The sequence below is a fragment of the Durio zibethinus genome, chromosome 21, assembly GCF_047325235.1.
Source record: "Durio zibethinus cultivar Kanyao isolate XHJ-2024 chromosome 21, ASM4732523v1, whole genome shotgun sequence".
NCBI classification, from domain to species: Eukaryota; Viridiplantae; Streptophyta; class Magnoliopsida; order Malvales; family Malvaceae; genus Durio; species Durio zibethinus.
Window position 1 is genome coordinate 7,711,231 of NC_143182.1, and position 13,496 is coordinate 7,724,726.

A 13,496-nucleotide genomic window follows, 5' to 3' on the forward strand; every position below is an offset into this window, starting at 1 on the left:
AGGTTTTTTTTTTTTTTTTTTTTATCACAGTTTAAGCTAGAGCTAAGGTTAAAATTGAAATAGTGAAGCGTTACCAATAATTATGATTTATTTGTAGAATATTAAAATTTTTATTTTAATGATAAAAAATTAAAATTTAGTTATCTTAAATATAAAAGAATGTGAAAATTTATTATATTACAAATATATATTTTTAATATTGTGAAGGATTATAATTATAGGAACTTTATTTGATGAATAATTCAATATTGCAAAAATTTAAGACTGATGGGTAAACATTTAATATTTTCCAATCAGGTTGGGTCATAGAAAGCTCTAGCCCGACCTTAATTGCCCTAAGCAACAATCTAGACTTGATTTAGATAATGTTTTTCCTCTTTCAAAAGGGTGAGGTTTAAGTTTCACACTAATACTTCTTCTTTAATTTTTTTTTTTTATATGTATCCATAGAATAAAAAATATTTTCATAGTGAAAAACAAATTTCATATTCAGAATCAATTTCTTTTTTTTTTTTTTTAATGAACAATTCAAAGTTCAAACCAACTACCATAGAAATTAAAAGTCGCCGATGATATCCAAATGGGAACACAAATCTGCCTTTGTACAAGCATCAGAAAATCCAGTCAAAGGCAGCACAAGGTTGAAAATTTTATTCCAATTTGCATAGTAGTTAACGGACTAAAGTGGTCAAGCCATAATTAAAAGCCATAAATAATAATAATAATATGATATTTTAAATATATTTTAAAATTAAAATTAAATAAAATAATTTTGTTCATCAAATAATGTCCCAAGCTGACCTAACCTGAATTTCAAAAATCTTTTTTGAGGTCTGGCCCAAATTGTGTCAAAACTCATTGAACCAGGGTATCCATCGACCTGTGCACAGATTTATGATAATGTGCCACCGAAAACAATTATTGTTGCATGTGATTTGAAATGTTTATAATAAATATATATTGTTTGTAATTTTTTTAAAATTTTAATGTACTCTTAGCTTTTTACTTTCTATTTAATTAAACATTATACATTAAATCTTTTTAAATTTATAATTTTTAAAAATTTGATAAACATAAGTATCATTTTAAGTTTATGATCAACGAACATATCAGTTGATATTAAAAACTATTTTTTAAATTAAACACAATTATGTCTCATATAGCATTTTGATTCATACAGACAAAACCAGGCCCCTTTTCAAAATCTTAATTAATTTGACCTCTTCATTTATTTTTTGAATTTGTAATTTTTTTGCCAATTAATTTCCAATATTTTCAAATTCATCCTTGGTGCTTTTTGAAAATTTCCCCTTTCACAAAATTTGAGTTTTTCAATGGTCCTTTTTAATATCTCAAATCTTATGCTTAATTACCTTCACCTTTTTTTTTTTCTCTACACTCCTTATAAATGTTCTAGTATAGAAATTATTAAGTACATTTGCCAATGTCACTCTTCTATGCAAAGATAACAAAATTAGATCTTATAGTTCATAAAAGACATCAATATTCACCCTTATAAAAACTTTAAAACAGTTTTCAGAGAAATCAAGGGACAGAAAAAAATAAAAACAGGGAAGGGTCAACGCATCTAGAAATCCAGAAGCTAACAGGAAAGACCCCCAATTTCCCCCTTGTAAACCAAGAAAAATCATTTATAAGACCTCTTGGAAGCTGAAAATTGTAAACTGCTATGGTCAAAAGTTCAAATGGTCTACATTGTGCAAAGCATAAAAGGATGCTAAACTACAGACAGAATGGTAGTAGTTATCAAGTTCAAAGTAGACTGTGTTAATAATAATTTATACAAGTAAAAAAATAGCTTAAACAGACAACTAGAATTTGTCACATCATAAGGCTACATCATGCACTTAATATATTCTGTAGTTAGAAACTTTCACATCAAATTCACAATTCGGACAAACTCTGCTTAGATCAATCTGCTATAACTACCATGAAAAATTATATGTTAATCTGAGACCAATGAAATGAAATTTCACTACTGTATTTATATGCAGAAAATCCCAAGCAGTACGTGCTATAAGATAAGAGTTAATAAAGAGCGACGAAACAGATGTAGAACTTGATTACCAAGCATGTCAACGCCTCAAAAGCTTTCAATTTGTGTTTTCCATCTTCTCTTCCTTTCCTTACTTCCTTTGAAGACTACCTCTTCACCAAGAACACAAGCGGAAGCCCTGATTCAATGGAAAAATAGCTTGCTTTTCTCTCCACCTTCTCTCAATTCTTGGTCCCTGGCAAATATCAACAGCCTCTGCAACTGGACTTCCCTTGTTTGTGATAGCACTGGCATGGTCTCTGAAGTAAACCTCTTCAGTTCAAACATCACTGGAACGCTCACCCAATTCAATTTCACACAATTTGCCAATCTCACACGCTTTGATGTCAAGAATAACAGTCTCAATGGACCAATACCTTCTGCCATTAGTATCCTGTCCAAGCTTGTTCTCCTGGATTTGGGCAACAATTCTTTTGAAGGTAACATACCATCGGTGCTAGGGCGACTGACGGAGCTTCAATACCTCAGTCTGTTCAACAACAATCTCAATGGTACTATCCCTTGCCAAGTTAGCACTCTTCAAAAATTGTGGTACTTAGACCTCGGGTGGAACAAATTAACCTCTCCAGATTGGTCCCAATTCTTAGCCATGCCATTCTTAAGACACCTCAATGTAGGAAACAATTCCCTTAATTTGGGCTTTCCTGCTTTCTTAATTGATTGTTGGAATTTGACTTTCCTAGACTTGTCAGTGAATAATTTGACTGGGACAATACCAGAATTAGTTTTTACCAATCTGGGCCAGCTTCAGTATCTCAATCTCACAAATAATGCATTCCAAGGACCATTGTCACCAAACATTTCCATGCTTTCCAGGCTCATAAACCTCCATCTAGGAACCAACAAGTTAAATGGTCCAATTCCAGAGAGCATAGGATTCCTGTCCGATCTTGAAACTTTGGAATTGTTTGAAAATTCATTCGAAGGGAAGATTCCATCTTCTTTAGGACGACTAACAAAGCTCCGGAAACTTGATCTTTATTCCAATGGTTTAAATTCTACAATTCCTTCTGAGCTTGGTTCTTGTTCTAACCTCTCCTTTCTGGCCTTAGCGGAAAATCAACTTATTGGCGAATTACCTTTCTCGTTGTCCAATCTCACTAAAATCTCCGAGCTGGGTTTGTCTAATAATTCTCTCTCGGGTGAGATCCTGCCATCTCTCATTTCGAATTGGACCAACTTGATCTCATTGCAACTCCAACTCAACCTTTTCACTGGGAGGATTCCACCAGAAATTGGCTTATTGACAAAGCTCAATCTCCTTCATTTGTTTAACAACAGACTATCTGGGTCGATTCCCTCCGAGATAGGGAACTTGAAAAATCTAATAGCGTTAACCCTTTCTCGTAACCAGCTTTCAGGTTCAATTCCTTTGACAATATGGAGTCTAAAAAACCTACAAGTTCTGCAGCTTTTTGGAAATAATCTCAATGGCACAATTCCAGCAGAGATCGGTAATATGACATCACTCTCCCAGTTAAACCTCGACTCAAACCAACTCTACGGCGAGTTGCCAGAGACCATTTCTCGCCTCGCTAATTTACAAGGCATTTCATTGCATAGTAATAATTTCTCAGGGAGAATTCCTCAAGATTTTGGGAAATATATTCCTCGGTTGCGTTATGTTAGCTTTTCCAACAACAGCTTCTCTGGGGATTTGCCTTCTGAATTATGCAGTGGATTTGCTCTTCAATTCTTGACCGTTAATGATAACAACTTCACAGGGTCATTGCCAGCTTGCTTGAGAAACTGTAGTGGACTAATCAGAGTTCGTCTTGATGCGAACCAATTTACCAGTAACATTACAAATGCATTCGGAGTTCATCCAAATCTTGAGTATTTTAATCTGTGCGATAATCAATTCACGGGCGAAATCTCGCCAGAGTGGGGAGAATGCAAAAGCCTTTCCAATCTACAGATGGACAGGAATCGAATTTCTGGTGAAATACCAACTGAGCTTGGAAAGTTGACTCAGTTGAGGCTGCTAACCCTGAGCTCAAACGAGTTGACTGGGGAAATTCCTATAGGGGTAGGAGCTTTAAAACTGTTGTTTAACCTCAATTTGAGCCATAATCATCTGTCAGGACAGATCCCTCGGAGTATAGGTCATTTAATGGAGCTTCAATATTTAGATTTGTCAGAGAACAGCTTGACAGGAACACTACCAGAAGCGCTTGGGATCTGTAACAAGTTGTTGAGCCTGAACTTGAACCACAACAATTTATCTGGTGACATTCCAAGTGTGCTAGGGAGCTTAAGTCTTCTGCAGTATTCATTAGACCTCAGCAGCAATTCATTCTCAGGAAATATTCCTCCGGAGCTGGGAAAACTTATTTCACTGGAGAATCTTAATGTTTCACATAACGATCTCTCCGGTAAAATCCCAACATCTATACTCCAAATGATCAGTCTTAGTTCATTTGATTTCTCCTATAATGAGTTGATAGGTTCAATTCCAAATGCTGGCCCATTCCAGAATGCATCGGGAGAAGCCTTTGCTGGAAACTCTGGTTTGTGTGGAAACGTCGAAGGATTGCCTCCTTGTTATTCAATTTCAACCAGAAAAAAGTCCAGAATGCATCATGTGAAGGTGGTTGTTGGTGTAGTTATTTCTTTCTTTGGCGTATTGGCATCAATTGCCGCAGCAGTTTTTGCATGTCATCGCCCAAACAATCAACCGGATGAGGAAGCTGAAGGTAGTAAGTTTGAAAGTTCCGAGTTGATACAGATAAAAGGAAGAGATTATAAATTTGATGACCTTGTTAAAGCCACGGAGGACTTCAATGAAAGGTACTGCATTGGGAAAGGGGGATCCGGACGTGTTTACAAAGCATTATTGCCTACAGATCAAGCAGTTGCGGTTAAAAGACTCAATATCTCAGACTGCAATGACATTCTAGGTACCAATCGCCAAAGTTTTCAGAATGAAATTCGTATGCTGAGAGAAGTTAGGCACAGAAATATCATCAAGTTATACGGGCATCATTCTCATAGGGGGCGTATGTACTTGGTTTATGAGTATGCGGAGAGAGGAAGTTTGAGAAGTGTATTGTATGGAGCAGATGGGGAAGTGAAGCTATGCTGGGCAACAAGGGTTAAACTTGTGCAAGGATTGGCTCATGCAATTGCCTACTTGCATCATGACTGCTCTCCACCAATCATACACCGAGACATATCTTTGATTAATGTTTTGCTAGAAGCAGGATTTGAGCCAAAACTCTCAGATTTTGGTACTGCAAGGTTGTTGGATCCAAGTTCATCCAATTGGTCGGCAGTAGCTGGAACTTATGGCTACATGGCTCCAGGTAAGCTAAGAATTTAATTTTTGCTACTGCTTTGGTATCATGTTTCTCTTGTATTTGCTTGGTATTTACACGAAGGCTAACATGTATGTATTTTGTTTTTTCTTAAATGTTTAGAGCTTGCACTCACAATGCGGCTCACAGATAAATCTGATGTCTACAGCTTTGGAGTAGTGACATTAGAGGTTATGATGGGCAGGCATCCAGGGGAACTCCTGAGTCCCCTATCAGAATCGACTTTGTCATCAGAAAATGCAGAAGTGTTTTTGAAGGATGTGCTAGACCAACGACTCCCGAATCCCACAGGCTATATAGTAGAGGAAGTTGTTTTTGTAGTCAGTTTGGGCTTGCAATGTACAAATGTTAAGGCAGAGTCAAGACCCACCATGCGTTTTGTGGCACAAGAACTATCAGGAAGAACACAGGCTTGCCAGAGTAAGCCATTAGGAAAGATGCCTGTTAGCAAGCTAACTGGATATCAGAAATAGAATGACGTAAATCGAATGAGCAAGCTACAATTTTTTTTTTTTTTTGGGGGGGGGAAGGAATGGCCAACCAAATCTCTCGTCACTATGTTGTTGGGCCGTAAATTACATGATTTTTTTTTCTTTTTTAGTGTTTGTATCTAGTAATAAGTTGGATTGTCAAGTTTCCACAAGAAACTAGCAGCCAGAGCCCTGAGTTATCCAACGGTGGCCTTACAGGCTTGACAGCAGTGGCTCACTCTGTTTTAAACCCTTCTTTGCTAGTCAAAGAAAACTTTACTCGTCCAATCACGTTCAAAATGTGTTTGTTTGTTTTAAAGTTGGAAGAGATTTGATTAATGTTTGAGGAAGAGTCAACAGACGCACACCTAATAACAAATTGAGATTTGAGACTCACACCCCATATTCCATATCATTTTATCAATGCTCTATCATTAATCCAGACACTAAGCAAACCATAAATGCATCTTAAGTCCCAACAAAGCAATGGTATTTAGGAGACATTTTGAAAAACATGTCTTGTGCACAAAGTCACCTTACAAAGGCAAAACCAAAAAATTTATCCAATTCCATCCCAAAATCGTAGGAACAACCCCAAACAGCTAAACATTCTCAAAACTAAAACAACAACAGTCAAACACAAATTCTCGAAATCCATGAAGCCAATTAAAAAAAAATTGAAAACAGACAACTTTTTAAAGGGTTAAATATCACCCAGGCCTCAAATTGTTTACTAACCTTTTGCCTGTAACAACAAATGAAGAAAAATGGAAGAATTCTTTAAAGATTAATTCCCTCCTAATGTTGAGTGGTGTGGGACTGGAAACTCTGGAGCTTTTCCCTAAGACTTAAACCGAGTCCGCTTGGCAAAATTGTTGAATAAGATGCCCTATAACGAATGAGGGATTAAGGGTCACTGTTTTTTTTTTTTCGGAAAGACCTCCAGATAAAATTCGTAAAATTTTTTTATTAGAAATAAATAAATTAAAATTAAAATTAAAATTAAAAAATTAAAAATTTTATTATATAGATTGAATTTGTAAAATTAAAAAAAATTAATAAATTTTGATATATTTATTAAATAAATATTTTTAATAAAAATATTAATAAAATTGTTATCATTAAGCAATGATCAAATTTAAATTATAAATAATATTTTTAAGAAAATTTTTTTTATATAAATTTTTATATTAAAATTTATCAATTTATGGGTTTGAATATTTTATTAACATTTTCATTAAATTATTTGTTACAAAACTTTACAAATTTTATTTAAATAACTTTAGGTAACTTACGTTATTTTTATTGCTTTTTAAGTCATAAAGTTTAGTAGAGCCTATGTAATAAAGTTGGAAAATTTTTCATTTAAAAATGATAAAACAGGTTTTGAGATTTGAAAATTGAAACCTGATTAAGATTTTTTAAGCTTGGTTAGTGACAACATGAGTGGCATAGAAGGAAATTGGTGAAAAAAAAAAAACAAAACAGCTTTAATTTCTTGGTCGGGTCCTTACAGCCAAATTTTCTGTTGATTGAAATATTCTTTTGGCCAAATGTTGACTAAAATATTTAATCTACGGAAAATTTAAATATTATCAGTAACGCATTGGCATTTACCTAGTAGAAAGTATTTGGTATGAGAAAGTTTTGAAGTAATTTAATAATTTTATGTATAGTGATTTTAAATTAGTGGATGATAAGATCAATGGAGAATGATTTGATTCACATTTGAAAAGACAAGAAAGTTTAATCATAAATTTTAATATTATTATTTTTTTACTATTTACCATGACGATGAAGAGAATAGATTACTTTTAAATTGTTTTTATCAGTAAATCTTTATTGTGAAAAAATCAATTATGAGACGATTAATTCGCGAAATGTTTTATAATTATAATTATAAAATATAAAGAAGTTTGTTTGCATAAATGTTTTAATTGATTTATAAAAATAAAATTTTTATTAATTTAATAGATAAATATTAATTAAGACCTTCAAAGTATAAAAACGTCTTAATTGATTCTTTTTAATAATTATATAAGATGATTTTGAAAATTATCAATTTGTTATGATATTTATTTATTAAATTAATTAAAAAATTATTTTTTAGATTAATTAAGAAATTTGTGCACAAATGACTTAATTGACGATAAATTATAATATTAATTAAGGTGTTTGTTTACATAAATGATGAATTATAATTCTTTTCAACCTTTACTTAATTATACCTTAGGAATTTGATTTACATGGTTAAGATTATCAAAACATTGTTAGTTTATAATATTAAAATTAGCGAAATTATCAAATATATTATTAATGAAATTTTTTAATTTCACAATTAGAGTTAATTAGGTGATTAATATCTTTTAGTGTATATTAGTTACAGCATAAAGCCATCATCTCGATATATATAGTTAAGATTTTATTTTTATTTTTTTTTGAAATTCTTAATTTATTTTTAAATCTTTTATCCTATTATTTATCTAATTAGAAAGGACATTACATATATAAATTCTTTTGAACTCATAATTTTTAAGTGCCAACTTCAATGACATATCAATTGAATAAATTTTGAAAAATCATCATTTATTTTAAAAAAGTTTTAGTTACAATTGAATAAATATTTATTGATTATAAAAAAAACAATGAATTTATTTTCATTACATTGTAGTTTTTTATAAAATGATATATCACTATTTTATAAATTGTTCATTTAATAAATATTAATTTTTTTGCTTTTTTAAATACTATTTTGAATATTTTGTATTTGATTTTTTTCATATAATATCACATACAACGATTTATAATTACTAATGAAATATAATATTATATCAAATATAATAGTTTAAAATAATTCATAATCAAATTATCTTAATAATTTTATCACCACAATAATTAAATTATTACTATGATTATAAAAATGATATTAAACGCTACTTCACTATTTTTTTTTTTTTTAATTTACAAGTATTAGAGTTATCATCAAATGAATTTACAAGCAATCCATTGTCTACCCTGTCTTGGGAAATTTATTTTACTGATTCTAAATGATGCTAGTCCTGGAATTTTATCAAGGAAAAACTCTTGTCATAAAAATCTCATAATAATCATGAATTTGAGTACGTAATTCATAAAGAGTTTGACGATTTATTACTCCCTTTTTGATTTTTATGGAATTAAAATATTTTTGGCTTTAATTTTCTTTTTATAAAATTGATGTGTCAAAATTTTAATATCGAAAAGCAAAAAAATTAAAAAATAATTTTAAAATATTAAAAAAGTAAGAGAATAGATGTTTAAAAGTAGACATAATTTTAGGACAAAAAAGGGACAAAAAAGAAGATAAAAGTAAGTATATTTTTAATGAGAAATTATCAAATATATTGATAATAAAAAATTTAAATTATTTGTGGAATTAAAAATAAAAAATTAATTAAAAATAAAAATATAAAATGTGTTAATTTCTTAACATTATTTGTGAAATCAAAAATTTATATTAATAGTGTATTAAATACGAATTCTTTTAATTATACCATTATGAAAAGCAAAAATTGAAAAATTAAAATAATTATGCAATTTTTTTTAATCTCTATGTAATGTATGATTAGAAATTATAATCATAATAAAATAAAATTTAATATATATAAAAAAAATCAATAATCAAATTATATCAACAACCAGTAAATCAATAAATAATTAGCAACAACCAATAAATCAACATGCAATTAGACAAAACTCACACTTGATGATAGTTGAACCTAAATCTATTGTACTTTACAAGTAAAAGTTCACGTGAGGCATACCTAAGAATTGGCTAATACCTGTTACAGATTAATATAATCTCCCTTCCATTTTGGCAGAAAAAGTGACTGGAAACGCACATAGGTAGGGTAGCTTGGAAATAGTTGAACCAAAAGAATAGGCCAATGAGGTCATATTCAATAGTAAAATTTGAAATTTTATATTTAAATTATATTGTTTGGAGGTTTGATTGTCAAATTATATTATAATTTATATTTATATATAAATATAATAATTAATGATAATGGTAAGTGATCTTGTACTTATGATTTTAAAAAAACCAGAAGAATGAAAATATACTAGTACTAAAAATGTAATCCATGCATGTTAAAAATCAAAGCCTCAACGTCTAGTCGTCAACTGGGTCAGTGCTGTGGCCTACACGCTTTTATTGAGTGGCAAAGGACAAAATTCCCAATCAAACAGCTGTACTGGTAGACCAATTTATGGCAACCAATAAGAAGACTTGGAATTGAATGTTTGGAAATATATATGCCCTTCTCCTCCTATCTATAAGAAAGTTCATCATCTGAAGTTATCCAATTCCATCCCAAAATCGTAGGAACAACCCCAAACAGCTAAACAATCTCAAGACTAAAACAGCAACAGTAAAACACAAATTCTCGAAATCCATGAAGCAAACCAAACACATTAAAAAAAAATTGAAAACAGACAACTTTTTAAAGGGTTAAATACCACCCAGGCCTCCAATTGTTTACTAACCTTTTGCCTGTAACAACAAATGAAGACAAATGGAAGAATTCATTAAACATTAATGCGCTCCTAATGTTGAGTGGTGTGGGACTGGAAACTGTGGAGCTTTTCCCTATGACTTAAACCGAGTCATTTGGCTTTTAAGGGACGCTGTTAGTTTCATTGCCTTCTAAGTAATTAAACTTTCATTTGGATAGAGGTAAGATAAAAAATAATAAAAAATATTATTATAATTGTAATTAAAAAAATTAATAAAAAATTTATATTTAATAAGTTTTATTAAAATTAATATTTAAATTTAATTAACAATATAATAAATTCAATCTCATCGTATTGAAAGTATAATAAAATTCAAATATAATTTAAAGATTTATTTGAATGAATAATAAAATTAATTTTAATAAAATTAAAAAAATAATAAAAATTAATATAATTTTAATTTTAAAAAATTTAATAAAAAATTTATACTAAATAAATTTCATTAAAATTGTTATCGGTGGAAACTCAACGACACCCTACTAAAAGTGCAGGCGAATCCAAACACCCTCCCCACACTGAATTTAGTAGAGCTTAGTAATATTTCATTTAAAAATAATAAAACAGTTATTGAAAATTGAAAGCTGAATAAGATTTTTTTAAAGTTGGTTGGTGACAACACGAGTAGCACATAAGGACATTGTTGGAAAAAAAATAAAAACAGCTTTAATTACTTGGTCTTTTCTGTTGACTAAAATATTTAATCTACAGAAAATTTAAATATTATCAGTAAAGCTTTGGCATTTTACTAGTAGAAAGCATTTGGTATGAGAAAGTTTTGTGATAATATAATAATCTTATGTGAAGTGATCTTAAATGATTGGATGATCAGATCAATGGAAAATGATTTAAATTCACATTTGAAAAGATGAAAAAGTTTAATCAGAATATTCAATATTACTTTTTTGACGATAAAGAGAATAGATTACTTTCAAATTGTCTTTATGAGCAAATCTTCTGTGTGAAGAAATCGATTATCTTTCCATAGCTTTACTTGATTATACCTTTGGATATCAAAACATTATTAGTTATATAATATTGAAATTAAAAAAATTATCAAATACATTATTAATAGAATTTTTTAATTCTACATAGCAAAATTAATTGAGTAACAGATACCTTTTATTATATATTTAGAGCTATCATTTATAGTTAAAATTTTATTTTATTTTATTTTTTTAAAATTTTTAATCTATCCTTAAATTTTTACTGTATTATGTATCTGGTTGGAAAGAATATTAAGTTTTAATTCCGATTACATGTTAATTGAATAAATTTTCAAAAATCTATTGTTTGATCATTTTTTTTTTTTTAATTTTCTGTTACAACTGAATAAACATTTATTGATTATAGAAAACAAAGAATTTATTTAATAATTTTTTGAAATTATTTTCATTACATTGTAGGTTTTATAAAATGATATATTATTATTTTATAAATTGTTCATTCAATAAATATTAATTTTTTTTTGGTAATACTATTTTGAATATTTTGTATTCGATTTTTTCATGTAATATCACATACAATGATTTAAAAATCACTTGTGATATATAATATTGTATCAAATATGATAATCTAAAATAATTGATGATCAAATTATTTTGATGATTTTATTACCATAATAATTAAATCATTACAATGATACTAAACACTATTTTACTGTTTTTATTTTTTTAATTTGCAAGCAATCCGTTGTTTACCCTCTTTTTGGAAATTTATTTTTCTAATTCTAAAAGATGCAGTCCTAGAATTTTGTCCAGGAAAAACTCTTATCATAAAACTCACATGATAATCATGAATTTGAGTACGTAATTCATAAAGAGTTTGACGATTTATTAGTCCTTTTTTATTTTAATTTTTTTTATAAAATTGATGTGTCAAAATTTTAATTTTGAAAAGTAAAAAAAATAAAAAATAATTTTAAAATATTAAAAAAGATAAGAGAATAAATGTTTAAAAATATACATAATTTTGGGATATAAAAAAGGACAAAAATGAGATAAAGTAAGTATATATTTAATGAAAAATTATCAGACAATAAAATTTTTAAATTATTTGTGGAATTAAAAATAAAAAATTAATTAAAAATAAAAATGAATATATGTTAATTATTTAATATTATTTATGAAATTAAAAATTTATATTAATAGTGTATTAAATACTAATTCTTTTAATTGTGCCATTAAGAAAAGCAAAAATTGAAAAATTAAAATAATTATTCAATTTTTTTTAATCTCCATGTAATGTATGATTAGAAATTATAATCATAATGAAATAATTTGTAATATATATATAAAAAAAATCAATAATCAAATTAAATCAACAACCAGTAAATCAATAAGTAATTAGACCAAATCAACAACCAATAAATCAACGTGTAATTAGACAAAACTCACACTTGATGATAGTTGATGATAGTTGATGATAGTTGAAACTAAATCTAGAGTACTTTACAAGTAAAAGTTCACGTGAGGCATACCTAAGAATTGGCTAATACCTGTTACAGATTAATATAATCTCCCTTCCATTTTGGCGGAGAAACTGACTGGAAACGCACAAAGGTAGGGTAGCTTGGAAATAGTTGAACATGGAATTAAGACCAAAAGAATAGGCCAATGAATTATTCAATGGTAAGAGGAAATTTTAGAAATTTGATATTTTAATATTCAAATTATATTGTTTGGGGGTTTGATTGTCAAATTATATTATAATTTATTTTAATTTATTAATTGATTATTTAATCATATATGTTATATAAATCTAATAATTGATGATAATGGTAAGTCTTCTTGTACTTATAATTTTAAAAATGTAATCCATGCATGTTAAAAATCAATGCCTTAACGTCAACTGGGTCAGTGCTGTGGCCTACACGCTTTTATTGAGTGGCAAAGGGCAAATTTCCCAATCAAATAGCACCACTGGTAGACCAATTTATGGCAACCAAGAAGAAGACTTGGAAATTGAATGTTTACGGCATGGAAATATATGCCCTTCTCCTCCTATCTATAAGAAAGTTCATCATCTGAAGTTCTAAACTAAACCCCAAACTTAAATTACTAAATTCTCAGCAACTAAAGC

The 13,496-nt window shown here is 29.0% G+C and overlaps 1 protein-coding gene across 1 annotated transcript; it reads left to right on the plus strand.

Annotated features, from left to right (window-relative positions):
* The first annotated feature begins 1,958 nt into the window (after window positions 1-1,958).
* LOC111306135 (uncharacterized) lies at window positions 1,959-6,152 on the plus strand. Its single transcript, XM_022904040.2, has 2 exons — window positions 1,959-5,382; window positions 5,497-6,152. The coding sequence occupies exons 1-2, from the start codon at window positions 2,094-2,096 to the stop codon at window positions 5,865-5,867; spliced, it is 3,660 nt and encodes a 1,219-aa protein (XP_022759775.2). The 5' UTR covers window positions 1,959-2,093; the 3' UTR covers window positions 5,868-6,152.
* The last annotated feature ends 7,344 nt before the right edge of the window (window positions 6,153-13,496 follow it).

Coding starts and splice junctions, on each gene's coding strand:
- LOC111306135 (XM_022904040.2), top strand. CDS start 2,094: ATGTCAACGCCTCAAAAGCTTTCAATTTGTGTTTTCCATCTTCTCTTC. Junction 5,383..5,496: donor TTATGGCTACATGGCTCCAG/GTAAGCTAAGAA, acceptor TTAAATGTTTAG/AGCTTGCACTCACAATGCGG.